The sequence below is a fragment of the Pelodiscus sinensis genome, chromosome 30 (genome assembly GCF_049634645.1).
Source record: "Pelodiscus sinensis isolate JC-2024 chromosome 30, ASM4963464v1, whole genome shotgun sequence".
In the NCBI taxonomy this organism is placed as follows: domain Eukaryota; kingdom Metazoa; phylum Chordata; order Testudines; family Trionychidae; genus Pelodiscus; species Pelodiscus sinensis.
In genome coordinates, this window is record NC_134740.1 from 11,307,857 (window position 1) to 11,334,652 (window position 26,796).

Consider the following 26,796-nt stretch of genomic DNA (forward strand, 5'->3'; position numbering starts at 1 on the left):
GGCGACCTGTTTAGCTCCTCTGTCTAAGATTTAGCATCTGCTAGTGTCCCTTTGGGGCAGAACAAAACACCACTGGAACAGGGGTCAGCATTGAACCCTTCTTGGAAAATGTCGGTGTGCCCACGCCGGCTTCTATCGCAATCCCTCATGACAGGCGGGCCAATATCGTCCCACTTATATTCCGTCAAGGGAAAGGGGGTTTCCTGGGGACCCAAGTGTCCGGGAGGCATCTGCCACGTAAGGGAACACGGCACAGACACTGGAGAAGGGGAAACGTTTGGGCCGCAGGTTTCTGCAGCTTTTTTCCTGAGTGTTCTGCACTTGTCAGCTCATCCAAGGACCGAGAGCGAGTGAGATTGGTTCCATGATTTCCACGAAAAGCCCGTTGTGCCCCGGCTGGGGAACAGGACACCCTGCACTGTGCCGGGTGTGTGATCGCAGGACACTGCGCTGTCTCCCGGAGCTCCCCTTCCACACACCATGTACCCGGCATGTGAACCCCCCATCTCATCGCCAAACTCACCGGGCCGGTCGTGGGGGAGGTGTCGCCATGTGGGAGGCATTTATCAGTCCCGGTTCCTCAGTCCCGTCCCATCTCCATATCCGGCCGGCCAGCCCCATCTCTGCTTTGTCCATTGGCCATGTCTGCCGGCGTGGCTGGGTCTCTGGCAGCCCCTAGCAGACGGGGACCCGCTCCCCAGGTGGGCACCCTGCACCGTCGCGGGCGGGAGGGGCAGTCACAGGGATGCGGAACTAAAGCCCTTCCCGGCTCTGGAGCTGATTCCGGCTTGGGCAGGTCTCAGACCCCGTCCCTGGCTGGGCTGGGTTCGATGGATAGTCACAGCCCGGCCTGGCCTAGAGCAGCTGAGGGCTCCAGTCACTTCCCTGCCTGGAGCAGCCTGGTGCTTCGTTAGTGCTGCCTAATTATCTCTGAGTGAGCAGCCGCCCCTCTCCTCGGCGTTGCATCAGCAGCTTTGAGGATGCAGCCACCAGGGACCCCACCACGGGGCTGGCTCAGGGTTCCCCGCTTGCTTGTCTACCTCTATGAGGGACAGCAAAGCAGTCCTGTCTTGGAGTGCCCTGAGCGCCCGCACTTGGGACACCACAGCACTCGGCCACATGGAGCCAGAGCTGCCCCTGGGCACGTCGGTGCATCTCGTGGGGTCGTTACCATCAGCCCGGCTGCACTTGCTGCAGGCTGCCATCCGGGGGAGCCATCGGGGGGCTGTCAGGATCCAGGAGGCCCTGCAGAAGAGCATCCACTGGGAGGAGCCCTCAGAGCCACCCCAGTCCTCCCCACCGGGGGCTCGTGCCCCATTCCTCCCTCGCGTCCTTCCACTGACCCCTCCCTAACCCCCCTTCCTGATGTCAAATAAAAGACATGTATGTTCAAAAATAGAAACTGGGTTTATTGAACAAAACGGGGGGGGGGGGAATGAACCTCTGGGGAGACTGGGAAAAGGAGGTGGGAGAGGGGAAGAGAGAGGGTGGGAGAGGGGAGGGGGAAACCTGGGAGGAGGGATCTGGAAGGGGAAGCAAGGGGAAGAAGGGGGAGGGGAAGCTCAGGGCTCAGGGTTTGGGGTCTTGCTGGACCAACTTGATTTTCATGCAAACCTGCTCCTGGGTTCGCATGTGGCCTTTGGTGGCCAGGCTGGCTTCGATCTTGCCATAGACGGCCACGTCCCTCCATCTAGTGCGGAGATCATGGACGTTGGGGGCATCCCCCCCAAACCTGAATAAGGTCCTTGATCTCCACCCTGCACCAGGAAGGCGCCCGCCTTCTCCAGCCCCTGTCAGGCTCCTGGGAGCTGGCAGACTGCTCCTGGGGAGCGGTGGAGGGCTGGCTGCCAGTGGCTTGCTGGCTCATGTTTTGGGGCCACTGGGTCAGGGGCCCTGGTGGCCACTGCTGGCTCTGGGCTGGCAGGCTTGGAGCTGGCACAGACACTGTGGCCAGGGTCTACCCCTTGAATGTCTCCGGGGCTGGGGGAGAGGAGAGTAAGTTTTCCTGGCTGTGCCCAGAGTGGCCACCAGGGCTCCCTGGGAAGGGCTGGAGGCCCCCTATTTCGAATTACGTGTCTACACAGCACTTAATTCAAAATAGCTATTTTGAATTTGACGTGACTCCTCGTAGAATGTATAGACGCTATTGAAATAAGGGCTGTCACTTTGAATTAACGTCGCAGTGTAGACGTACCCCTAGGAATTTCCACATAGGGTCAGACCAAAGGTGAGTCCACCCCTCCCCAGCGGCCCATGTGGCCGAGAGGCTGAGTTTGGTTCAACCCCGGCCCTTCCCAACTGCCTTGTCTACTGTCTCCCCTTCCCAGAGGCCGGGTCTGATGCAGCCCCCAGCCCTCCCCTCCCCGGCTTACCTACCCCCAGGGACTGGCATGGCCATGGCAGTCAGGTCTGTCTCCCCCGCAAACGGGGGCAGGGTTGGCGGACAACCGAGCAGGAGGCACCACTCCCTACCCCGTTAAAGACGTTTTCGTGGACTCTCTGGCTTTCAGGAAGGTTGTGGGCCAAATGCAGAGAGCCCAATGGAGAGCAACAAAAGCGGCGAAAGCTTCAGCGTGTCTGTAAAGGTTAAAAAACCTGACGTGTTCAGTCTGGGGAAAAAGGCCCGGCCGGGGACGGGTGGATCTGATAGCAGGCTGCAGATAGGGTAAGGGCCGTGCCAACAAGAAGAGGGCTCCGTTGTTCTCCATGGCTACGTCTGGACTGCATCCCTCGGTCGCCAGAGGGATGCCAATCAAGCACGTCGAAATTGCTAATGAAGCCGGGATTTATACCTCTTTTTTTGAGGATCTGTCAAAAAGGATTTATTTTCCAAGCCACTGTGTGTTGTGTAAGTCTTGGCGATGACACCTGCCGTTCCAGGTTCCTAGTGCACCCCGCCCCCAGGTCGGTTTGTGGTGCCCTTTTATAGACATGGACAAACAACTTACATCACGTCTTTACGTACCCGGTCCCCACCCTGGGTTACCTAGTTCCCTCACCTTAGGGAAGGGGGGCTCCCTTACTATCCTTCGTGCTGTCAACTTTGACCCAGCCCTGAACGTAAGTCGGTAGGTACGTTTATTTTTGGGGAGTCTTTGATACCAAGATGTTTCTCATTGAGATGTTCCGCGACTCTGGCTCACGATCTGTACCCGGTGCCTCCCGATGTCCTTCCATGCTCGACCTACCTTACACACTCACACAGTTATCAGTAGGGCCTCTTTCTTGGCTGCTGTGTCACTGAGCCAAAGTGTTGCTCACTAGAATGAAGGCCTGTTGCTGTTTTTGTGTTACGGGCCTTTATTCAAGCCTGCTGACTCCGTGTTACCGACCCTCAACTTACTACAGCCCTGACTTCTACACCCCAACCCTGTGCCCTGAATCCCCCACAACCAACTCCCGGCTTTGACTTTTGCATCGTGCATCCCCTGCCATGAGCGTTCCCTCACCCCAATACACATCTCCCAACCCCTTGCGCTATACAACCCTTTAAAGAAAGCCTGTGCATTTTCCTTTTAATTCTCCATAAAAAAATTACAGTAAAACCTGTGTTATCCAGCGCACTTGGGGATTAGGGCGTTCCGGTTCTCTAAAAATTCTGGTTATCTGAGGGTCCCATCAACCTAGGGAAAACCAATGGACAATAATAGTCAGTGTTGTCTTCAAGTCATCATTGTCAAGTCCAAGTCGAGTCTCAAGTTACTACAGTTCAAGTCTCAAGTCGAGTCTCAAGTCCCTAAAGTCACTTTCAAGTCAAGTCCCAAGTCGAGTCTCAAGTCTTAATTTAAAAAATGTCAAGTCACTTTTGTACAAGCCATCGATATTGGCATTTTCGGACCATTTTTTCACCTAGTCGATTTAACAAAATTAGCAAGTCGAGTCTCAAGTCACAAACAATGAACCCGAGTCGAGTCTCAAGTCGAGTCACCTCGGCGACTTACGTCAGACTCGAGTTCAAGTCGTGGGACTCGAGTCAACAACTCTGAAAATAGTAAAACTCACGTTTTTAATGTTGGTAGTTCTGTAGTGGGAGGCAGTCACTCTCTCATGTCTGTTTTGAGTTAAAGATGATTAATACGTCTTAAATAAAAAATTGTTAAGCCAATCGTGATAAACCCAGCCCGGCCTGTGCGCCTGACGATGTGACAGTGTTGTGGCTGGGGGCAATGCGGGTTAACAATGTTTTCTGGTTAACAGAGTGCCGGATAACAAAGGTTTTACTGTACTACAGTTAAGGACCTGAGCCAGGTAGCGATAATTAGAGTTAAGGTCTGGAACTAACTTCTAAGGGAGCTTGTGGGATTCCCCTCACTGGAGATTTTTAGGAAGAGACTGAGCAATCATTTGCCAGGGGTGACCTTGGTTTTCTTGCCTCCACACAGGTGGTTGGACAAGATGACCTCTCGAAGGCCCCCTACATTCCTCTGAGGCTTACTAAAGTTACGCATTTCCATTGCGCTTTCCTCAGGGCCTCCTTGACCTCTGCGTTTCTCAGGCTGTAGACGAGGGGGTTGACCAGAGGGGTCACAACCGTGTAGAAGACGGAGAACACTTTGTTCAGGTCGCGCAGGGCGTCGGTGTTGGGTTGCATGTAGGCGACAATGAGTGTCCCATAGTAAATGCTCACCACGATGAGGTGGGAAGAGCAGGTGGAGAAGGCCTTTTGCTTCCCAGCGATGGATGGGATCCTCAGGATGGTGGCGATGATGCACACGTAGGACGTGAGAGTTAAAACGAACGGGACGGCGGAGAACACGGAAGAACCGATGAAAGCCACCGCCTTCGTCACGCGGAGATCACTGCAGGAGAGCTGTAGTATCGGGATGAAGTCACAAAAGAAGCTGTCTATCTCTCTCGGGCCGCAAAAAGTCAACTGTGCCATCGATAGTATTATAACGATCATGGCCAGGAACCCGCTCATCCAAGACCCAACTGCAAGATGGAGGCAGAACCGACCGTTCATGAGGAGTGCGTAGCGCAGGGGGCGGCATATCGCCACGTACCGATCGTACGACATCACGGATAAGAGGAAACATTCTGTGCCCACCAGAGCACCGAAGAAATAAAATTGCACCAGGCAGCCCTGCACAGAGACGCTCCTGTCCCCGGTCAGGAGCCCGGCCAGCAGCCGGGGCAGGAGGGCGGAGCTGTAGCAGATCTCCAAGCAGGCCAGATTGCCCAGGAAGAAGTACATGGGGGTGTGAAGGTGCCGATCGGCCACCACCAGCACCACGATGAGGAGGTTCCCAGCCATGGTCGCCAAGTAGATCATGAGGAACAGCAGGAAGAGGAGGGGCTGCAGGTCAGGGAGATGGCCAAAACCCAAGAGGAGGAATTCCACCACCGTCTGGTTTCCCTGCACTCTGTTTTCCATGAATAGGCCCTATGGAAAATGAAGCAAAACCCCTCCAACGTTACTGGATGACGTAGAACATTCATACCGCATCTATCATTTAAAAGACACCAGTTGAAACTCCCCTTCTCCCACTCACGACTAATGTTATGTTTCAGTGGATCCTCGAGACGGTGAACGGTTTTCTGGTGCTGCTGTGGCTGGAGGCTTCAAAACGACTTGACATTTCATTCGCCGCAAACCGTCTTGATACAACTGGTGGAATCTCCATTGCTTGCAACTCTAAACGTGGTCTCACGGGTCCAATTGGGCTCCAGCAAGTGGATCTCTGAAACAAAACATGAGAACGACCATGCTGGGTGAGACCAAAAGTCCATCTAGCACAGTATCCTGTCTGCCGACAGTGCCCGATACCAGATGTCCCAGAAGGAGTGAAGAGAAAAGGTAATCCTCACATGATCCCTTCCCTGTCACCCACCTCCAGAGAAACAGAGGCTAGGGTCACCATTCCTACCCATCCTGGCTAATAGCCACTGAGGGACCATGAATTTAGCTAGCTCTTTTGGAAGTCCTGGTCTTCACAACATCCTCCAGCAAGGAGTTCCACAGGTTAACTGTGTGCTGCATGCAAACACCAAGTTTTTCTAACTATTCAGGAGTAGTTATTTGGATGGAATCCAAAGCCCTTTCTGAAAAATGAAGGGCAGCTTCCTTTTTTAAGCAACCCGGGTCTGATTTTCAAAATTATTTAGGGGCCGAGGCCTTGAGTCGCAATCAGTAGCAGTTGCTTAATTGCTACTTTAGGCCCTTAAATCCCAGAATCAGGGCCTATTGAGAGACACAAAATTGCTGCTCAGAAGGTCCCAACCTCTGCAGGTGCCTACACTTCTTTAGGGCTGACACTTCACTTGTAAAACTCCCCCAGGTGCCGACATTTCTGCCCCACACCTATCCTACTGGTTTTCCAGGTGCCTAAAATGTAGACACTTTGGCAATGTCACCAAAGTACCTTTCTGATTCTCGCCCTTTAGTGGAATTTTCAAAGCTGGCTGAGCCTTTTGAAAATTGCACTATGCACCTGTATGCATCTGGGGGCCCCATAAACTCCTTTGAGAGTCTGACCTCTTCTCCAGTGTTCCTGGAAGTTGTGTGCTGGTGTGAACACTTAAGAGAAATTCAAATGCTGCCCACATGATTAGCAGAGTGCCCACAGCTAGTTTGTTTTGTTTCTCTTGGTGGTGCACATTCTCCCATGCCTTGGTGCACAAACATTATTCCACACATGGATGGAAAAAATCCTCACATGCATGAAAAAGATTAGAGGGAACATTGCCCATAACGTCAAGTATTGTATATCCCAAGAACTTTCAAGAGCTACACCAGCTTTCACCAGCGGGGGATCCGACCCGTTGACCGCAGTAGCATGTGGAGATCTGGCTCATGGCATTGAGAAATGAAAGAGCCGAGATTTAAACCATTCTCTCTAGCAAACAATCTCTCTCACTTCTACTTTGTCGGCTTCAGTAAGATTTCCTGGCCTCCAAATTCCTCAGTCAGCCTACTAGTAAAAATATACAATAGTACGCACGTCAAGCAGAAGTACCAAATAGCCTTGTCATCCTTACATAAGAACGGCCGTACTGGGTCAGACCAAAGGTCCATCTAGCCCAGTATCCTGTCTGCCAACAGTGGCCAGCACCAGGTGCCCCAGAGAGGGTGGACCGAAGACAATGATCAAGCGATTTGTCTCCTGCCATCCCTCTCCGGCCTCTGACAAACAGAGGCCAGGGACACCATTTCTACCCCCTGGCTAATAGCCTTTTATGGACCTAACCTCCGTGAAATTATCTAGCTTCTCTTTAAACTCTGTTATAGTCCTAGCCTTCACAGCCTCCTCTGGCAAGGAGTTCCACAGGTTGACAACACGCTGTATGAAGAAGAACTTTCTTTTATTAGTTTTAAACCTGCTACCCCTTAATTTCATTTGGTGTCCTCTAGTTCTTCTATTATGGGAACTAATAAATAACTTTTCTTTATTGGCCCTCTCCACACCACTCATGATTTTATAGACCTCTGTCATATCCCCCCTCAGTCTCCTCTTTTCTAAACTGAAAAGTCCCAGTTGCTTTAACCTCTCCTCATACGGGACCTGTTCCAAACCCCTCATCATTTTAGTTGCCCTTTTCTGACCCCTTTCTTAAAGATCAAGACATTGACATTTGAACCCCAGCCTTCTAGCTGAATACTTCCACATTTCCAAATCGGTTTCCAAGCACCAAACTAACTGGGATCAAGATAATATATATTTTAGCTGAGAAAAATGCTTTCTTACCGGCTTATTTTTTCTTGGGCATTAGATTCTTCCGTGATAGCTCAAAGGGCCAAGAAGCTAAATCACACTTGTTCACTTCGGCTGGGATTTAACAGGTAACATTTTTCACCGTGCCTAATGTCCTGAGTTTCAAAACATTTTCAAAAGCACTAAGTTATTTTTGTATAGTACACGCAACACATAAACACACTGTGACGTAGTGGGGGTACCTGGCTGGTTTCTATGCTGCTGGCTCTGGGGTAACCCCCACTGGCTGCCGTGGGTACCACGACCCAGCAAAACAGGATGAGTCACTATGCAAAGGGACCTCTCAACCGGTATGGCCAGACACCCCCCATGGAGAAGAACAAAGGAAGGTGGATGCTGCCCTGGCTGGGGGGGCAGGGCTGGAAGAGTGTTGGGTAGTGGCTGGCTGGGAGCATGGAGGAGAGCCTAGGGAAAGGGGCTGGGGTTTAGGGGCCCAGTCTCCCCCATCTCAAGGGGGCCTGAGGCATCCTAGCCCAGCTCTGCGACCAGATTCCATCTGTGCTGTGCTGTATCCTGGAGAGGCAATAAACTTCCTCTATTCCACCGGCTGGTGCAGTCTGTTTGTGCCATTTCGGGGTGCAGGAGACGGGGGACCCCCAACGCGCCGTTACACACACGAAGGTGAGCTAGCCCGCTAAATCCTCCAGCCCACCAATAGGACAATTCTTCTGAAATAAGGAGTCGAAAGCCCACTGTAAATTACTGCCTGCCAGGTTGCTATGGGTGTGTCTAGACTACAGGGTTGTGTCGACAAACCTATACCTACATAAGAACATAAGACCGGCCGTACTGGGTCAGACCAAAGGTCCATCTAGCCCGGTATCCTGTCTGCCGACAGTGGCCAGTACCACGTGCCCCAGAGAGGCTGGACCGAAGACAATGATCAAGCCATTTGTCTCCTGCCATCCCTCTCCAGCCTCTGACAAACAGAGGCCAAGGACACCATTTTATCCCCTGGCTAACAGCCTTTTATGGACCTGCGTCTACACTACCGCCGCGTTCTGTCAACAGTAAGTTGTCAGAATGCAGCAGTTCTGTCGACAGTGGTAAACCTCGTTTTACAAGGAATAATGCTTTTCTTCAACAGAGTTCTGTCGTAAAAAGGCACTATTGCATGCAAACTGCTTTTTTGAAAGAGTGTCTACCCTCTCTTTCGAAAAAGCGGCTTGCTTTTTCCACAGAACTGGCTGTAGTCTAGATGCTCTTTGTCGACAGAGGCTTTGTTGACAGTATCTGTTGACAAAACCTCTGTTGAAAAAGGCGTGCAGTCTCGACATAGCTTAAGACTTACATCACAGATTCTAACAGATGCATTAAATGTACCGGGGAAGTGGAAAACTGACAAGTTGTGATTGGACTTTGGGTGTTTTTTTGTTCTGTTGTGGGATGAAAAATGGCTAACTGATGGAAAGGAGAATAATCATTTTCATTGAAACTATTAGTTTTCTTTGGAAAAAAAATACCAATTTTTGCCAGCTTTCTAAAAATATAAAATGATTTTTTTTGGATTTTGAGAACCAAGCACAATCCATTCTTCGGTATTCCGGTTTTTGTCAAAACCACAAAAAATTAAGGTGTTGACAAAAATAATATTTTCCTTTGAAGTTTTTGTCTGAAATTGAAATGTTTTTGGCGGGATCTACTGTTCAGTGTCTGAACTTTTTGCAAAAAGAAATAACCCCACATCGCAAAAAGAAACCACCTCAAGATCAGTGCTTTTTTTGTGATGAAACAAAATACAGGACTATGTAGCACTTTAAAGACTAACAAGATGGTTTATTAGGTGATGAGCTTTCGTGGGCCAGACCCACTTCCTCACATCAATCGATCTGTTAGTCTTTAAAAAGCTACATAGTCCTGTCTTTTGTTTCAGCTAGACCAAACTAACAGGCTACATCTCTATCACTATTCTTTTTTGTGATGGTACAGACCAGAATGGAGTACCGTCACCTATTTTCCCAGCACACAGAAAAGGAATGGCATTTTCCCCGTGCATACCGGCATCCGTTTTCCTGAGGTGGCCTATCTCCTGATGGAAGCCTGTTGCTGACAAGAGGCTTTTTTTTTTTGGCTCTCTTAAAGGGGCCATGAGTGCATTTCAGCCCCTCTAAAAAACAGTTGTTTTTTTTTTGCTCAACAAGTTTAAGCCTGGAGTACCAGCACCTTATTTCTTACAAAAAAAATCACTGCCCAAGATTATAGGTTGATCAGAGAACAGTTTGTAGCCCACCACTCTCAAGTCACAAACTTCCCAACAAGTTTACACTTCATAGCAGGAGAGGATGTCGAAACCTCTTCACCTTCAATAGTTTTCTGGGCTGGCATCTTCCAAACACTTCAATTAATTTTACCACAAGGCAGGGAGAGGAGATTTGATATTCACTCAAACTCTCTCAATAGCATGTACATGTAGGGTGTATCTAGACTACAGGGCTATGTAGGGGGACACTGGGCTCTGGTTTAGAGCCTCAGCTGGGAACCCCGTCTAGACTTGGGTACCTAAAATATTTCTTGCTCCCTCGTAAGTTTTCTGCACTCACCTAGGATGTATGAGAATCCAGATCGACAGGCATCTTCCCAAGGCGTCTTCAGATGGGTTGTCTGGATGGACTCGTCGGCCTTGCCTTTTTTATGAAAGAGCAAACGACTCGTTCCGATCGTTAATGATCCAACAGAAATGATCCTTTCTAGAACAGGATGAGATTTCCCTTGGCATTTCTGCTGCTGGGAATTTTAAATGAGCGGGAAGGGACCGTTTCTTGTAAGGCCACCAAAGAGTGTACGAACAATCCCTTTAATGACGGAGAACATCGAACCTCCAAGGAAAAGCCGGCAGACGGTAAAACTGTTGACCTCGGCATCTCTGTACATTTGATGAGATGCAGGTAGTCTCTGAGTTATGAACGCGTTGACTTGCGGCCGTTCGTACTTATGACCAACCTCCCATTAGGCGCATTACAAGCCGGTCCCCAAGTTACGAACGCAATCCGCACTTACGTACAGCGCGGTCACATGTAAATGAATGGGGTCCGACCTACGAACAGATCGAGTTACGACCAAGTGTTGATGAGGTCCTACCTTGGCCATGTACCGGTATCCCTGGCATTCAGAGAGCATTACAGGATAAAGGTTTAAAGCTATACGGGCGTCTGCGAATGCAGATAGGTATCTAGCGGGATTTTCAAACGGCCGCAGCCCAATGGCTCGTAAACTCCCTACTGCCCACAGCGCCAGGCAATCAGGGGCTGCTGATCAGACCCACGCGGTGGCTACCTGCTCAGCCGCGGCACGGCCAAAGTAGGGACATGGGCCAGCACAGTCCCAGGGCAGGAGCACTTCGAAGGGGGCTGATGCAGGGGAGGGATGTAAAATAATATAGAAAAATGTTAACCATGTAACAGGTCAAAATTCTATCGGTTAACGGTTAAACGTTTTCATGGATGTAGCTCCGCCCCCTCCCAGGTGTGGCAGCCAGCCCTGCTCCCAGCGGGCTCTTGGCTACCGGTGGGGCCCCGAATGGTGAGTTTAATTGTTTAAAACACAATAAGCATCAGCTCATCGATTAAACGGTTAAACGTGTATCCGTGAAGGCAATGACTTCACAACACACGGCACAGAGTCTGTCCGGCTGGGAAACGTCTGCCCAGCTGGAATCTGGGCACAATGCAAATCAATCGTTGGTGCGAATCAATCGCTGGTGCGAATCAGTCGTTGGTGCGAATGCCTGGGCTGCCGTTCACACTCAGCACGCTCTAATGAGAAATCTGCCATGTCGACCAAAGGGGGTTGTGTTTGGACACCCAAAGATCCTGTCTGTCTGTCTGTCTGTCCCAAAGCTGAACTCAGGGTAGCGAGGACTTGGCTTACACTGGCTGGCTCATGCAGAGCAAGGTCAGTGCAGCCACCTATCAGGTATGGGGGGGCTGTTGATAGAGGGACCCCTCTATTGTTTGGAAAAAGCCAAGAAATGGGAAAGATTGACACTGGCAATCCCCGTCAATGCTGAGAGGAGACGGGGGCTCTGAGTGGCGCAAGGGTTGCTGAGCAGCGGGTCACCAGGGGGTGGAGCCAGGGGCAGCCATGGCTCCTCTTCAGCTAGCAGGAGGTGCATGCATCCAAATTGGTGGCAGCAGTGGGATCCAAGCTGGGCATTAGCTGCAGGCTGAGCAGAGGTTGGCCAGCTGGGTCGGCACCCAGTGCCCACTGCTGACCTCAGGGCTTCCACTTGGCGGCGTAGGATACCTTGTGGGTGCAGGGATCCCGGGGGGCTCAGAACTCAAAGCGGGCAGGGCCAACACTGCAGCCCAGAAGAGCAATGGCAGCTTTCAGGCATTAGCTCAGCCAGGGCCCTGTAACGAGAAGGAGGTCAAGGGGGTGACACCAGCGCAGGAAATGGGGAGTGGCTGGGGGGAGACACCGGGGGAGGGGAAACAGGAGGGGCAAAGGGCAGAGAGATCACAGGCACGAGGGCCAGAAGGGGGGGTGGGCGTGAAAGTAACAATTCCCCAATCAGGCATCTCAGGGCTGCAGCTGCTTCTGGTGCAGCACCCGTGCTGGAGTCACTGTGCAGGGGGGCAGGATGGACCCCCGGTGGCTCCAAAGGGCCATGGGGAGCAGGACGACCGGGGGGACAGGGGCAGGAAGCAGGGCCAGCTCTAGGCACCAGCAAATCAAGCGCGTGCTTGGGGCGGCACGTTTCCCGGGGCGGCATTTGCAGGTGAGCAACCACCCCGGCAATGGCCGGCCCTGCGCCCCCCGATTGGACAGGGCCACAGGAGCTCGGCTCTGGCTGCGAAGCGCCGTGCGGCCAGGCCCCGCCCCGCCCGTCGCCTCCAGTCCTGCCGCGGCCCCAGCCCCCTTCGCCGGCAGGAGACCGCTTCCCGCTGGCGGCCCGGCTCGCTGGGCCCGCCCCGCGCCCCCCTGGCTGCACGTCGCCCGCTCCCCGCCCCGCGCCCCCCTGGCTGCACGTCGCCCGCTCTCCGCACCGCCCCTGCGCCCCGGCCCCCCTGCTCGCCCCGTTCCCTGCGCCCCTCCGGCCCTGTGCCCCCCTTCCACGCCCCGCCCCGCGCCCCTCTGGCTGCACGACGCCCGCTCCCCGCACCGCCCCTGCGCCCTGCACCCCGGCTCCCCTGCTCGCCCCGTTCCCTGCACCCCTCTGGCCCTGTGCCCCCCTTCCCCGCACCGCCCCTGCGCCCTGCACCCCGGTCCTGCTGCTCGCCCTGTTCCCTCCGCCCCTGCGCCCCCCTTCCCCGCCCCGCCCCTGCACCCCGGTCCCCCTGCTCTCCTGGGCTCGGGCGGGGGGGGGGGGGGTCCTCGGCCCCAGGGCCGGGGCTGCTGTGACCCCGCAGCGGGTGAAGGCGGGGGGGGGGGGGGGGTTCGCTTGGAGAGGCAAAAGCCCTGGAGCCGGCCCCGCCCGGACGAGCCGCTCATGGAGGCGGGCCGGGGGGGGGGGGGGGGGGCAGAGACGCGGCCGGGGGGGGCGGGGCCAGAGGAGAAATTCACTTTCGTTTTCCCTTGTGCCCGGAAGGCTCCCGATTAGACAGGTACCGCCCCCCCCCCCCGCCACCCAGGCGCCCTGCCCCCCCCGTATGGAACCCAGGCGCCCTGCCCCCCCCCCGCACGGAACCCAGGGGCCCTGCCCCCCCCCCCCCCGCCACCCAGGCGCCCTGCCCCCCCCCGTATGGAACCCAGGCGCCCTGCCCCCCCCCCCCGCACGGAACCCAGGGGCCCTGCCCCCCCCCCCGCCACCCAGGCGCCCTGCCCCCCCCCCCCGTACGGAACCCAGGGGCCCTGCCCCCCCCCCGCCACCCAGGCGCCCTGCCCCCCCCGTATGGAACCCAGGCGCCCTCCCCCCCCCCCCGCACGGAACCCAGGGGCCCTGCCCCCCCCGTATGGAACCCAGGCGCCCTCCCCCCCCCCCGCACGGAACCCAGGGGCCCTGCCCCCCCGTATGGAACCCAGGGGCCCTGCCCCCCCCCCCGCACGGAACCCAGGGGCCCTGCCCCCCCCCCGCCACCCAGGCGCCCTGCCCCCCCCCCGTATGGAACCCAGGCGCCCTCCCCCCCCCGTATGGAACCCAGGCGCCCTCCCCCCCCCCGTATGGAACCCAGGCGCCCTGCCCCTCCCCCCCCGCACGGAACCCAGGCGCCCTGCCCCTCCCCCCCCGCACGGAACCCAGGCTCCCTGCTCCTCCCCCCCAGGTCCCGGCTGCCCAGCCCTTACCCCGGCTCCCCCCGTAGCACTTGGGGCCCCCATTCCCGGGCAGGGTTCACGTGTCACCCACTGCAGGGCGGGGGGGGTCACTCCAGCCCCACCAGTCCCACGTCCCTGCCCCTGGTCCCGGCCTCGCCCCACGGGAGCTGCGGGGGGCCGGGCCCGTGAGCAGCCACCGCCCTGAGCTGTGAGCTGAGCCTAGAACCTGCGGGACTCCCCGCCGCTGGGCCGGGCTGGGCAGGGGAGGAGGCGTGAACCTGCGGGACTCCCCGCCGCTGGGCCGGGCTGGGCAGGGGACGAGGCGTGAACCTGCGGGACTCCCCGCCGCTGGGCCGGGCTGGGCAGGGGACGAGGCGTGAACCTGCGGGACTCCCCGCCGCTGGGCCGGGCTGGGCAGGGGACGAGGCGTGAACCTGCGGGACTCCCCGCCGCTGGGCCGGGCTGGGCAGGGGAGGAGGCGTGAACCTGCGGGACTCCCCGCCGCTGGGCCGGGCTGGGCAGGGGAGGAGGCGTGAACCTGCGGGACTCCCCGCCGCTGGGCCGGGCTGGGCAGGGGAGGAGGCGTGAACCTGCGGGACTCCCCGCCGCTGGGCCGGGCTGGGCAGGGGAGGAGGCGTGAACCTGCGGGACTCCCCGCCGCTGGGCCGGGCTGGGCAGGGGAGGAGGCGTGAACCTGCGGGACTCCCCGCCGCTGGGCCGGGCTGGGCAGGGGACGAGGCGTGAACCTGCGGGACTCCCCGCCGCTGGGCCGGGCTGGGCAGGGGAGGAGGCGTGAACCTGCGGGACTCCCCGCCGCTGGGCCGGGCTGGGCAGGGGAGGAGGCGTGAACCTGCGGGACTCCCCGCCGCTGGGCCGGGCTGGGCAGGGGAGGAGGCGTGAACCTGCGGGACTCTCTGCCGCTGGGCCAGGCTGGGCAGGCGACGAGGCGTGAACCTGCGGGACTCCCTGCCACAGGGCCTGGCGGGGCGGGAGGGCACCCTGGGCCTATCTGTTCCCATGAGTCCTCCTGTGTCGTCGTCCCCCCCCCCCGCAGATCCTGCCCCCCGGAACCGAGATGCCGCTCTACGGACTCCTGACCAGCAAGGAGGACCCGGGTGAGTCAGGGCTGGGGGCGGAGCTGTGGGTGGGCGGGGCCATGTGGCTGAGGCCCCTCCCCCGGGGCCGGTGGGGGTCCGTGGGGCCCGTGGCTGACCCCCCTCTCCCCAGTGCCCCTGCGCAGCGGCTCGGTGGCAGTGCTGGTCCGCGGCTTCGTGGCGGACGTGGCCTGCGAGCTGCGCTACCGGAACGAGGAGCCGGGGCCAGTGGAGGCCGTCTTCGTCTTTCCCCTGGATGCCGAGGCGGCCGTCTACGCCTTCCAGGCCCAGCTGGGGGGCACCCGCGTGGAGGCCCAGCTCCGCGAGAAAGAACAGGTACCGAGGGGGGAGGGGCAAAGGGGTGACGGTGTCACCAGCATGCGAGGGAGTGGGCGGGGGAGGGGTTGTGGGGTGACGGTGTCTCCGGCAGGCGTGGGAGCAGGCGGGGGAGGGGCCGTGGGGTGACGGTGTCTCCGGCAGGCGTGGGAGCAGGCGGGGGAGGGGCCGTGGGGTGACGGTGTCTCTGGCAGGCGCGGGAGCGGGCAGGGGAGGGACGATGGTGACGGTGTCTCCGGAGTGCGCGGGAGCGGGCGGCGGTGACCGTGTCTCCGGCAGGCGCGGGAGCGGGCGGGGGAGGGGCGGCAGTGATGGTGTCTCCAGCAGGCGCAGGAGCGGGCGGGGGAGGGACCGTGGGTGACGGTGTCTCCGGCGGGCGCGGGAGCTGTATGGGGGAGAGGCGGAGGTGATGTGTCTCCGGCAGGCGCGGGAGCGGGCGGGGGAGGGGCTATCGGGTGACGTGTCTCTGGCAGGTGCGGGAGCGGGCGGGGGAGGGGCTATCGGGTGACGGTGTCCGGCAGGCGCGGGAGCGGGCGGGGGAGGGGCTATCGGGTGACGGTGTCCCCGGCAGGCGCGGGAGCGGGCGGGGGAGGGGCTATCGGGTGACGGTGTCCCCGGCAGGCGCGGGAGCGGGCGGGGGAGGGGCTATCGGGTGACGGTGTCTCCGGCGGGCGCGGGAGCGGGCGGGGGAGGGGCTATCGGGTGACGGTGTCTCCGGCAGGCACGGGAGCTGTACGGGGACGCGCTGGCGGGGGGCCAGACCTCGTTCCTGCTGGAGGAGGCCGGGGGCGACGTGTTCAGCTGCTCCCTGGGGAACCTGCCCCCCGGCGCGGAGGCGGCGCTAACCCTGCGCTACGTCTGCGAGCTGCCGCGGGAGCCCGACGGCGCCGCCCGCTTCGTGCTGCCCATCGTGCTGCGCCCCCGCTACGCCCCCCAGGGTGAGTGCCCCCTCCCCCACCGCGCCCCCCAGGGTGAGTGCCCCTCCCCCGCCGCGCCCCCCAGGGTGAGTGCTCCTCCCCCGCCGCGCACCCCCAGGGTGAGTGACCCTCCCCCGCTACGCCCCCCAGGGTGAGTGCCCCTCCCCCGCCGCGCCCCCCCAGGGTGAGTGACCCTCTCCCGTTATGCCCCCCAGGGTGAGTGCCCCCTCCCCCGCCGTGCCCCCCCAGGGTGAGTGACCCTCTCCCGCTACGCCCCCCAGGGTGAGTGCCCCTCCCCCGCCGCGCCCCCCCAGGGTGAGTGACCCTCTCCCGTTATGCCCCCCAAGGTGATTCCCCCCCACCACGTGCCCCATTGTAAGCCCCACAATCCTCACTGCCTTACACCGCCCCATCTCCCTCCCCATGTCCCTCTGGGGTCCAACTGTCACCGAGAAGTGGGGAGTCCCCGGGCCCTGCACCCCCCATCTGCACCCAGCTCTGCCCCCCAATCTTCCACCCTTCCATGCTCTCACCCCCACATCTCTCCCTGCAGGCTGGGCGGGCGAGGACGTCATCCAGGGGGTCCCGCGGGCCCCCCCAGGGGAGCTGCCCTACACGCTGAGCCTGAGCGCCACGCTGGAGTCGCCCCACGGCGTGGAGCGTGTGGTCTCCAACTGCCCCCTCACCCCCCTGAGCTACTCAGGTGGGGGCCGGAGCAGCGCCCAGGTAGGGGCTCGCTGGGAGTCTTGGGATAGCTCAGTACATCGGGCTGGGTGTACCCCCGGGGGGCAGCCTGGTGCTGGACACCGCCAGGCCCCCTTCGCTCTCTGTGTCCCGTCCGGGTCCCGGTGGAGGGCTCCACGCCGTCCCACTGCTCCCAAATCATCCCGAGAGAGGTGCCGGCCGGTCGGCCCTGCCTCGTGCCCACGAACGCGCGCTTCCCAGCGCCGCCTCCAACAAGCCACCTCAGCCACTGACCACGCTGGGAACGGGCGTCCCCCACGGCTGGGCTTTCCGAGCCCTCAGGAAAACCCGCCGTGCCCGGCGCCACGCCCGGGAGACCGACGCACTGCGGAAAGGGGCGGTGAGGGAACAGAAGCAGCCAGCCCGGAGATCAGACTCGGGGCCCTAAGGAAGCAACAAAGAACAAAAGTAATGCGCCTTGTGAATGAAGCCCTGGGAGGTTTTGGGTTTTTTTGTTTTTGTTTTTAACCTGTGGGGTAATTCGAGGCTCACTGTCTCACGGGAGGTGCCAGGGTTTCTGGGACAGAGCTGGGGGCCTTCGGGACGAGGTTGGGGGGAGCTCCTGGAGCAGTGGGGTGGGTCTCTGAGGACAGACCTCCTCATGGAGGACACCTCCCGCCAAGGGGTCGAGTGACACCAACAGTTCCAGAAAATTTCCCGGTTTCTCGGGGGCAGATCTCAGCAGCTGAAATGGGCCCTGTCATCAACTTGAGGGTTAGCCAGCATCCTGGGGCCTAAGGGGTTAACTATGTCCCTTACCTAAACCAGGTGGCAGGCAGCCAATAGAAATGTAGGTAGGAATTTCAAATTGGGACAAAGGAATTTTGGGGTTTTTCCCTCCTTTGTCCCTGGGGAGTTTCTCTCCAGCTGTTGAAGGGGACAGGATGGCTCCCTCTAAGAAAAGACTCTTCCCCATCTGTAAGGAGAAAGTTTTGATACATCTGTTCGGTTTTATTGTTGTATGGTTTGGGGATGGGATCTGATGTCTGTGCATTTGAAAATAGGTTTTGCTCTCCTTTGTAACTAAGTTCCTGGTCCATGGTACATTTCTCCTCCAGGAATATATGATTTTGTTACTCTTCCATCTAGTCATTGTGCTTGCAACAGGAATAGTGTGGGGGGAAGAAAAGTTCTTTCTCTTTTCTTTTTATTAACCTGGCCTTGGTTAACTTTTGTGTCCTGGTTTGTAATTTAGGGGTGAGATTTCTCAAAGGCTACGTCTAGACTGGCATGATTTTCTGGAAATGCTTTTAATGGAAAAGTTTTCTGTTAAAAGCATTTTCGGAAAAGAGCGTCTAGATTGGCACGGACGCTTTTCCGCAAAAAAGCCCCGATCGCCCTTTTCGCGATCGGAGCTTTTTTGCGGAAAACAAATCTGAGCTGTCTACACTGGCCCTTTTGTGCAAAAGCTTTGCGCAAAAGGGACTTTTGCCCGAACGGGAGCAGCATATTATTTCTGCAAGACGCACTGATTTCTTATAGTAGGAAGTCAGTGCTTTTGCGGAAATTCAAGCTGCCAGTGTAGACAGCTGGCAAGTTTTTCCGGAAAAGCGGCTGATTTTCCGGAAAAACTGCCCAGTCTAGACACAGCCAAATAGTTTCTCCCTGGTTGCTTCATTAATATTTGGGTGGTGGCAGCAGTGTTTTCTTCCCAAAATCTAGGTTGTTAAGATTTTGGGGGGAAGTTTTATACCGAAGCCTGGGAGAGAAGGATTTGGGGTACTTCTGCATTCATCGTCCATGAATAAGGAAGGAGCCATGACAGGCCCATGTTAGGGCTAAATCTCAGCCATGGGATGGCCCCGTTTTTCTTTAGTTTCTGGGATTTTCCTGCTTTTCCCGCGAAAGACAAGGGGAGAGGGCGGGAAAAAGGAACCCCAAAGCAGAGAGATGGAGCCAAACAACTTTTCAGTTTTCTCCCCAGGAGGGGCCCGGTTCCCGCACTGTCCTTGGGCCTGGTTTCCCCTCGCCCCTTCCCATCCCACTGGGGGCCCAGCAACAGGCCCGGCTTGGCCCGGGCCAGGCATGAGAGCGAGCAGGTGGGGAGGTGACTGTGTCTGTCCCCCCAGGTGTCACTGGCTGAGCAACCGCCCTGGGACCGGGATGTGGAGCTGCTGGTGTATTACACGGAGCCGCACAAGCCCAGCGCGGTGCTGGAGGCTGGGCTGCCTGGAGCTGAGCCAGGTGCGGCTCTGTACCCCATGTCCCCTGAGCAGGGGAGGCTGCGGTTCTTGGGGGCGGGAGAGGTGCTGGTGGGTGCGGTGGGATTAAGGGGGTGGTTAGGGAGAAGCAGAGGACGGAAGGATCTAAGGCCGGGGAGGGAGTTTATTGGGGCTGTGGGCAGAGGTAGGAGGATGGTCGGAGGGATCTGGGGACCATGGGAGACCTAGAAGAGAGAGGAGGGGGTCAGGGGCTCTGGGGCAGTTGGAGGTGCTGGGAGCAGTGGGGGATCGAGGAGAGGGGGTAGGGGAGGGGTAGCAAGGTTGGTTGAGTAGCAGTCTTGGGCTGTGGAGAATCGGGGGGAGGAATGGGGGACTCTCACGGGCCTCACCCCCTTTGGGTCTGGCCTCCCCCCAGGCTCGCTGATGGGCGACCCAGCCGTGATGGTGACCCTGCTGCCCAAACTGCCGGAGGCGGGGCCGGGCCGGAGCTCGGCCGGCGAGTTCATCTTCCTGCTGGATCGCTCCGGCAGCATGGACTGCGCCATGGACGACCGCGCCGACTCCCCCCCGCGCATCGAAAGTGCCAAGGTACCGCCAGGCCCGAGGCCACGTTCGATGGGCCCAGGGAGCAGCCCCGGCTGGCTGGGCCCGGGGTGACTCCATCTCTCCGTCTGTCTTCAGGAGACCCTGGTCCTGCTGCTGAAGAGTTTGCCCCTGGGCTGTTACTTCAACATCTACGGCTTTGGGTCCGAGTTCGAGTCCTTCTACCCGTGAGTCCGAGGGCAGGGCGGGCCTGTGGGCTGCTGGCCGGGGGGACGAGGGCTGTGTGGGTTGCCTCAGTGGGTGTCCCTGGGCTGGGCTGGGTGGGGGTCAGGGTGTCTGTGGGCTGGGGGTGTGGCTTCGCGGGTTGGGCTGTCCCTGTCTGTCTGTCCCGCCCTGACCCCCGGCGCCCCCCGCAGGCAGAGCGTGGAGTACACCCAGCAGACCATGGCGGAGTCCCTGCAGCGCGTCCAGCGGCTCCACGCCGACCTGGGGGGCACCGAGATCTTGGCACCGCTACGAGCCATTTACCGCAGCCCCGGCCGGAACGGGCACCCGCGCCAGGTCTGGGGCTCGAGGGGGGCCGGGCTGGGGACCCCTGCTGGGCGGGTGGGGGGATCTGGCAGGGCTGGGGCCCCGTGGGTTGGGGCCAGGGGCTAAACCGTGTCACAGACCTGGCTGGGATCACGGGGGTCACAGGCAGCCGGGGGGCAGGGCAGGCCTGGGGGGGACACGGGGCAGCTCCTGTCAGGGTCCCTGGGGCCCTCCGGCAGGTTGGTGTCTCCAGGGGTCAGGACGGGGGGGCTGGTGCCGGCTGCTCCCCGGGGCTCTCCCAGGGCTGCCCAAAAGGGCTTTGGGGAACCGGGTCTCGCCCGCCCCAGGGGCCCCCAAGAGCCCGGAGACGCCGGGTCCTTTCCAGGGGCCTTTGGCTGGTTGGGAAAAGTCGGGGGAGATTCCCCCTCGGCCTGGCACTCGGCTTCCCCCCGGGAGGTCTCTGGGGGAGGGAGGGAGCTGGAGGCCTTTTGCGGGGGGGGGGGGCGGGAGTGACAGGGCTGGGGGTGTCGGGGAGGGAGGGGGCTGGGTGCATTGGGGGGAGCAAAGGTGCTGGGGGAGGGAGGAGGCTGGGTGCATTGGGGGGAGCAAAGGTGCTGGGGGAGGGAGGAGGCTGGGGGTCTGTGGGAGGTGGGGCGAGGGGCAGGCTGTCTGGTTCCCAGGGGTGCCTCTGGGGGGGGCCCGGCTCTGAGGGCGTCTCTCCCCCCAGCTGTTCGTGTTCACGGACGGGGAGGTGTGTGACACCCAGGACGTCATCGGCGAGGTGCAGCGTCACCGGGGGTCCCACAGGTAACGGGGCCCCTGCCCCCCGTGTCCCCCACGCTCTGCCCCCCAGCACTCTACAGTCCTGCCCCCCAGCCCTGCTGTCCCGGTGCCCAGCGCTCGGCCGGTCTCCTCACGGGTGCCCCAAGCTGCTGGCCGGGCCGTCCCTAGGGTGGGACCTGGGACCCTCCCCCCAATCCCGGCCCCACCCCCACTGCTTCCTGCCCCCAATCCAGCCTTTCCCGCAAGCCCCTCCCCCAGCCCCAGTTCTGCGGGGCACTCGGGGTCCTGCGCCCCAGGAGTTGGGCCGGGAACGTCCGTTGCAGGCGGCCGGCGTGGGGGTCTCTGCTGATTCCCGGGGGGTCTCCCAGGGTCCCCCCAATGGGCGTGGGGGGCTGGATGCAGAGCGCCCCTGGCGATACCCAAGGAGGTCGCAGATACCCCCCCCCGGCTCCAGTATCCCCCCAACGTTTCCTCCCGCCTTCCCCTCCCCCACAGCACGGCCCCTCCCCCTCCCGTCTCTGACCTCAGGCTCCGCCCCCGGCAGGTGCTTCTCCTTCGGCATCGGGGAAGGCGCCTCCACGGCCCTGATCAAAGGCGTCGCCCGGGCCGGGGGGGGCAGCGCCGAGTTCATCACGGGCCAGGACCGCATGCAGCCCAAGGTGAGACCCCGGGGGTGCGGGCTCCCGGCCCCCTCCCCCGCCCGCTCCCCCATCCCCCCTCCCCTCCCGGAGCCGGGAGAGGACCCAGGCGTCCGGCTCCCCGTGCGGTGTCCCCCCAGGCGCTGCAGTCTCTGAAGCGGGCCCTGCAGCCGGCCGTGAGCGGCGTCGCGCTGAGCTGGGACCTGCCCCCCGGGATGGAGGCGGCGCTGCTGGGCCCGGCCCCCGAGGTGATCTTCCCTGGGCAGCGGTGCCTGGTCTACGCCCAGCTCCGTGGGCAGCCCCAGGTGAGAGCGCCAGGCCCCGTCCGGGGCACCCCCAGGGTCCTAGTGAACTCCCTCCGGGGCGATGACTCTGGCCCCTAATGATGGCTGGTGGAGAGGTGGGCTCTGTGCTACTGGGCCCCATTGATGCCAGTGGGAATTGTTTACTCTGGTCCCTAATGATGGCTGGTGGAGAGGTGGGCTCTGTGCTACTGGGCCCCATGGATGCCAGTGGGAATTGTTCACTCTGGTCCCTAATGATGGTTACTGCACACATGGACTCTGCGGCCCAGCCCCATTGCTGTCAATGCAAATAGTTCACTCTGGCCCCTAACAATGGCCAATGTGCAGGGGTTTGCCCCAACCACAGCAATAGTAAGAAGAATTGTTAACTCTGGCCCCTAATGATGGACATTAGGCTGCTTAGGTAACTTCCTGTGTTAATCGGACATATTTACCACTTTGTCCTGTAAATTGTCTCAAGAGGGGGGGTCCCCAGGCATCTTCTCCCCCCTCACACACAAACTCTGACCCCTTCCTCTGCCCACAGCCCCCAGACGCTGCTTCGGGGAGTGTCACGCTGCAGTACCGCATCCAGGAGCAGAGCTACAAGGAGACGCTGGCGTTCCCCCTGCAGCCGCAGGCTGGAGACAGGTAACTGGGTCCTCCCGCCCCCCGTACCGCCCCTCAGCAGCACAGGGACAAGTGCCCCTCCTGTGACCACTGAACCCCGCTGCCTTCTCAGTGCTGGGTGGGATCCCAGGAGTCCTGGCTCCCTGCTGCTCCCCCGCCAGCCCCTGCCCCTCCCCGCGCGGCTGGACCCGGCCTCACCCTGCCTCTCTCCCCGCCCAGGCTGCCCGTTCACCGGCTGGCGGCCAAGGCCCTGCTGCTGGAGCTGGAGGGGGCCGTGAGCGCGGGGGCGGAGGGGGAACGGCGCCGGGCGCTGGAGGCCAGTCTGAGCTCGGGCGTCGTCTGCTCCCTCACGGCCTATGTGGGGGTGGACCCGGCGCAGGGGCAGCTGGTGCAGGGGCCGCTGCTGAGACGGGACGTCCCGCTGGCAGGTAAGCCCGTGGGGGGCCCGGCACGGGGGGGGGTGAGATGTGGGGGGAGGGAATTCTAGGGGGGATCCTAGTGGGGTGGGGGGAATCCGGACACATGGGGGGTATCTGGGCTCTGAGGTCATCTCCTTTTGCCCCACGGATGGGGGTCTGGGGTGGCCACGGCGTAGGGGGAGGGGAGGGGCCGGCTGCTGGCCGGATGGGGCAGGGGTTTGGCTGCCCCACAGACAGACCCAGAGAAGGCTGGACAGACAGACGGACACGCTGCCCCACACGGCCGCAGGGAGAGGCCCATGGCCGGGCTAAGGGGGCCGCCCATCCCTCCCCCCACGGCATCCTGCATCCATCCATGGGGCCCAGCATCAGCCCGCTAGGTCCTGGCTGGGGGGCAGTGGATGTGGGGGGCAGGGCCTTGGTTACTGGGGGGGGCGAATGAGGGAGGGCCCCAGTGGTTCCTATGGGGTGGGAGATTTCTCGTCCCTCTGTTCCTCTGCCCCCCAGGAGCCAGACCGCGCATGAAGATGGCGTTTGCGTCGCGCTGCGTAGCGATGCCACAGAGCCTGTTTTTCGGCCAGGCAGCCGCCCGCAGCGCCCCAGGTCTCCCGACCCGGCGTTTCTTCTCCTCGCGGCCTATGGCCCAGTGCCAGGCGTTCGACAGCCTGGCCGTGGACTGCGACGTGGACTTCGACTCCGAGGGCAGTTTGGACGCAAGTCCCACCAACGGGTCTCCCCCGGAGGCGGCCCCCCCGCCAGGTGAGGGGAGCCGGGCCTGGCCGTCGGAGCCAGACGTCACAGCCCTGGTCTGGCAGCGGAATGACTCCGAGGAAGGAAACTCCCAGGCACACGCTGGGAGAAGCTGGGATATGGGGTGGGAGTTGATATTGGGGGGCTAAAAGGAATGGGGGGGTCATCTGGGCAGCAGGGAGGGAGAGGGAATCGGTCCCTGGTTCGGAACAGAAACGTGGCCGAGTCGTTGTCCCCGGCACAGACGCGGGTGGACGTTCCCAGCCAAACCGCCCTGGGCAGGGGGGCTGGCGCTTGGACGTTGGTCTGTGAATTCCGGGGCACAAATTCGTTGTGGGCACAATTTCGGGTCATAAACAAAGAAGCCTGAAATTTGGGAGTGAAGGCTCCCCTTAAAACCTGGATTGGGAGCGTTACGGTCGTGCAGATCACCTTAACTCTGCCCCGTGACCCTGGCTCATGCGGGGCTATGATGGTGTATGGACTGTTCCATCCCATCTCTCTCACTCTCTTAGAGGTGTCTCTTGCAGGTTGAAGTGGAGGACGGTCCGGAGGTCAGATTCTGTTTGAGAATCACCCTGGGATTATGAGTTCGGCTAGGATAGTCAGAGGGGTTGAAGACAGTTGGGTGCCTACCTCTAAATATTGTCTTCCCACGGGTGCAGGAAGAAGCAAAGCTAAGGGTGCCCATGGAGGGGTCAGTGGTGCAGAGAACCAGATAATAGATGCCCGTGAATGGGGCATTAAGGGCTCAGAGGAGGAGGTTAAGGATGCCCAGGAATGGGACAGTTAAGGATGCCCCTGGAGGGACAGAGTTAAGGATGCCCAGGAATGGGACAGTTAAGGATGCCCCTGGAGGGACAGAGTTTAGGATGCCCAGGAATGGGACAGTTAAGGGTGCCCAGGAATGGGACAGTTAAGGGTGCCCAGGAATGGGACAGTTAAGGATGCCCACGGAGGGACAGAGTTAAGGACACACAGAGGGTCTCGGTTAAGGTCGATGGCTGTCCGTGTGATTTTAATCATGTCCCAGCCCCATCTCCCCGTCTCTCCTCAGAGCAAGCATCTCCCCTGCTGAGGCTGGTGTCCCTGCAGAACGCCGATGGCTCCTGGGACCTGGGGCCCCCGCTGGCCGCCGCGCTGGGAGTGAGCGAGACCGACGCCAGGGGGAGGAAGCCCAGTGAGGTGAGTGCGGGGGATGGGAGAGATGAGGGGGGCAGGGAGGTCTCCAGGCCCGCCCTGTCTCAGACTGTCTCTTCCTCCCCCTCCCCCTGCAGGATGTGGCCCCCGGCGTCTGGGCCACGGTGCTGGCCGTGGTCTGGCTGCACGGCCGGGCTGCAGGGCAGCGCGACGAGTGGGAGCTGCTGGAGGCCAAAGCTGTGGACTGGGTGCGGGACCAAGCAGGTGAGGAGTGGTTGGGGGTTGGGTCCCTCCTCTGCCCCTCAGCCCAGCCCCTTCTGAGATCCTCCCACCCCACGGGGCTCCACTGTCCAGCCCCCCAAGAGCCTGGAGAGTCTGTTCCCCATGGGACCAGGGCCCCCATCCCTGGGAGTTCCCCCGCCCAGGCCCTACAGCCCAACCCCAACCTCTGCCCCTAGACCCCTCCACTCAACCCCCCCCAGAGCCCTCAGTCCAGAACCGACAGTCTCCAGGTCCTCTGCTCCCTTCCCAAACCCATTTCCTTTCTGGGGTGTTTATCCCCCACCAGCCCTGCTAGTTCCTCCCTCCCCTCCATGTTGTGAGGTCTCTGCCCTTCTGCCCCCCCCCATTTCCCCAGGCCCCCCTGACTCTTCTCTCCTTGCAGGGCCCCAGCTGACTAAGTGCCTGGAAGCCGCAAATGCCCTGCTGGGCTGCAGCGTTGGCCCTGCCGTCTTCGGGCTCTGAGCCCCCCAGGATCTCTGTACCCAGCCCCCCATTGAGAGTCCCAAGGCCAGCAGGGGGCACTGGGTGCAGATCCCCCTAGCCAGCTTGGGCCTAGCTTAATTGTAACCTGCTGCTGGGATCCCACTGCTGCCACCAATGTGGATTCCTGTGCCTCCCGCTGACAGAAGAGGAGCCTGATGGCTTTAACTTCTATTTTGATTTAGCATCGTTAGTGGTGTGACTCGACTGTCAGACTCAATAGACTGAAAGACCCATCTGTTACTTGCTTCAGATTTAGAGCCTCTACGTATATTGTGGGCATGTATTCGCCACAACACCAGCTTTCCCGCCAGTTTGTGCCTATTAATTACGGATCATGCTCATGCTGCTGGAATCCTGCGACTTAATGCAATTGTACCTAGCGGAGCATCTGAATTCCTCCTAACGTCACCCCCATGCTACCCTGCCCCCCGGTTCTGTAAGCCCCGCCCCTCACAGCCACCGCTTCCACCCGTGTGGTGGGGGCATCCGTGGGAGTAACGGCTCCGAACTCTCAAATTTCTCCCTGTTTTTCCAGTCGACTAAAGGGTCCCTGTAGAGCCCCTCTGAGCCAGCTGTGCCGGATAAGGGGTCCCCGTGTCACTAGTCCTCATGCTTCACCCCAGAGGTAGCCGCATTTCCGTGCCAGGCGGAAGAGCCGCTTTGCCGTTTTAAATAATCCCCAGCCAAAGCGCTACGTTAGCAGAGAGAAAGCTTCATGGGGCAGGAGAGACTTCCTGGGTTTCCTGCAGGCAGCAGTTCTGAGAAAGCCGGTTGTGGTATCTCTGCTTGTAGGCCCCTCGCCTAACTGCAGCCTACACACGCCCCTGCCACGCTGGGCTTCCTGTCACTGCAAGACACAGGGACGAGGGCAGAGTCCTGCCCTGGGGACGGAAGAATCCCAAGTATTGCTACAGGCTGGGGACCGACTGGCTGAGCAGCAGTTGGGCAGAAAAGGCCCTGGGGATACAGCGGATGAGAAGCTGGAGATGAGTCAACAGGGCACCTTGTAGCCAAGAAGGCTAATGGCCTATTGGGCTGCATTAGGAGGAGCGTTGCCAGCAGATCCAGAGAAGCTGTTCTTCCCCTTTATTCAGCTCTGGGGAGGTCACTCTAGACCCCTCTCCCTGCCCTCCAGCCTGTCTACCTCTCCCCTCGC

At 59.9% G+C, this 26,796-nt stretch overlaps 2 protein-coding genes across 5 annotated transcripts in view; one reads left to right on the forward strand and one right to left on the reverse strand.

Moving 5' to 3' along the window:
• Nucleotides 1-1,386: 1,386 nt before the first annotated feature.
• Nucleotides 1,387-12,648, reverse strand: LOC102456478 (olfactory receptor 11A1-like). Of its 3 annotated transcripts, XM_014575629.3 has the most exons (4): nucleotides 10,253-12,648; nucleotides 7,686-7,807; nucleotides 5,493-5,681; nucleotides 1,387-5,383 (listed from the first exon to the last, which is right to left on the reverse strand). In XM_014575629.3, exon 4 carries the CDS (start codon nucleotides 5,372-5,374, stop codon nucleotides 4,415-4,417), a length of 960 nt encoding a protein of 319 aa, XP_014431115.2. In that variant the 5' UTR covers nucleotides 5,375-5,383; nucleotides 5,493-5,681; nucleotides 7,686-7,807; nucleotides 10,253-12,648; the 3' UTR covers nucleotides 1,387-4,414. The 3 variants fall into 3 exon arrangements, with proteins under 3 accessions (XP_014431115.2, XP_075768167.1, XP_075768168.1); XM_075912052.1 differs by lacking the exon at nucleotides 10,253-12,648 and having other exon boundaries at nucleotides 7,686-8,909; XM_075912053.1 differs by lacking the exons at nucleotides 7,686-7,807; nucleotides 10,253-12,648 and having other exon boundaries at nucleotides 5,493-6,969.
• Nucleotides 12,649-13,158: 510 nt separating this feature from the next.
• LOC102447538 (von Willebrand factor A domain-containing protein 5A-like) overlaps nucleotides 13,159-26,796 on the forward strand; it is a 13,732-nt gene continuing 94 nt past the window's right edge. Inside the window, exons 1-18 of one of the 2 annotated variants that reach the window (XM_075911944.1) lie at nucleotides 13,160-13,255; nucleotides 14,959-15,019; nucleotides 15,132-15,334; nucleotides 16,056-16,272; nucleotides 16,805-16,977; nucleotides 19,065-19,179; nucleotides 19,573-19,745; nucleotides 19,839-19,927; nucleotides 20,117-20,261; nucleotides 20,959-21,038; nucleotides 21,559-21,673; nucleotides 21,793-21,957; nucleotides 22,484-22,587; nucleotides 22,786-22,994; nucleotides 23,493-23,744; nucleotides 24,793-24,920; nucleotides 25,013-25,139; nucleotides 25,540-26,796. The exon at nucleotides 25,540-26,796 is cut by the window's right edge and continues 94 nt beyond it. In XM_075911944.1, coding sequence (XP_075768059.1) covers nucleotides 14,980-15,019; nucleotides 15,132-15,334; nucleotides 16,056-16,272; nucleotides 16,805-16,977; nucleotides 19,065-19,179; nucleotides 19,573-19,745; nucleotides 19,839-19,927; nucleotides 20,117-20,261; nucleotides 20,959-21,038; nucleotides 21,559-21,673; nucleotides 21,793-21,957; nucleotides 22,484-22,587; nucleotides 22,786-22,994; nucleotides 23,493-23,744; nucleotides 24,793-24,920; nucleotides 25,013-25,139; nucleotides 25,540-25,619 — 2,415 coding nt within the window. In that variant the 5' untranslated portion in view covers nucleotides 13,160-13,255; nucleotides 14,959-14,979 and the 3' untranslated portion in view covers nucleotides 25,620-26,796. Of the gene's footprint in view, nucleotides 13,256-14,958; nucleotides 15,020-15,131; nucleotides 15,335-16,055; nucleotides 16,273-16,804; nucleotides 16,978-19,064; nucleotides 19,180-19,572; nucleotides 19,746-19,838; nucleotides 19,928-20,116; nucleotides 20,262-20,958; nucleotides 21,043-21,558; nucleotides 21,674-21,792; nucleotides 21,958-22,483; nucleotides 22,588-22,785; nucleotides 22,995-23,492; nucleotides 23,745-24,792; nucleotides 24,921-25,012; nucleotides 25,140-25,539 lie in introns of those variants that run through there. The other variant, XM_075911945.1, reaches the window with a different exon arrangement.

Excerpts from the sequence above, each read along its gene's own strand:
- LOC102456478 (XM_014575629.3), bottom strand. The coding sequence starts at position 5,374 with ATGGAAAACAGAGTGCAGGGAAACCAGACGGTGGTGGAATTCCTCCTC.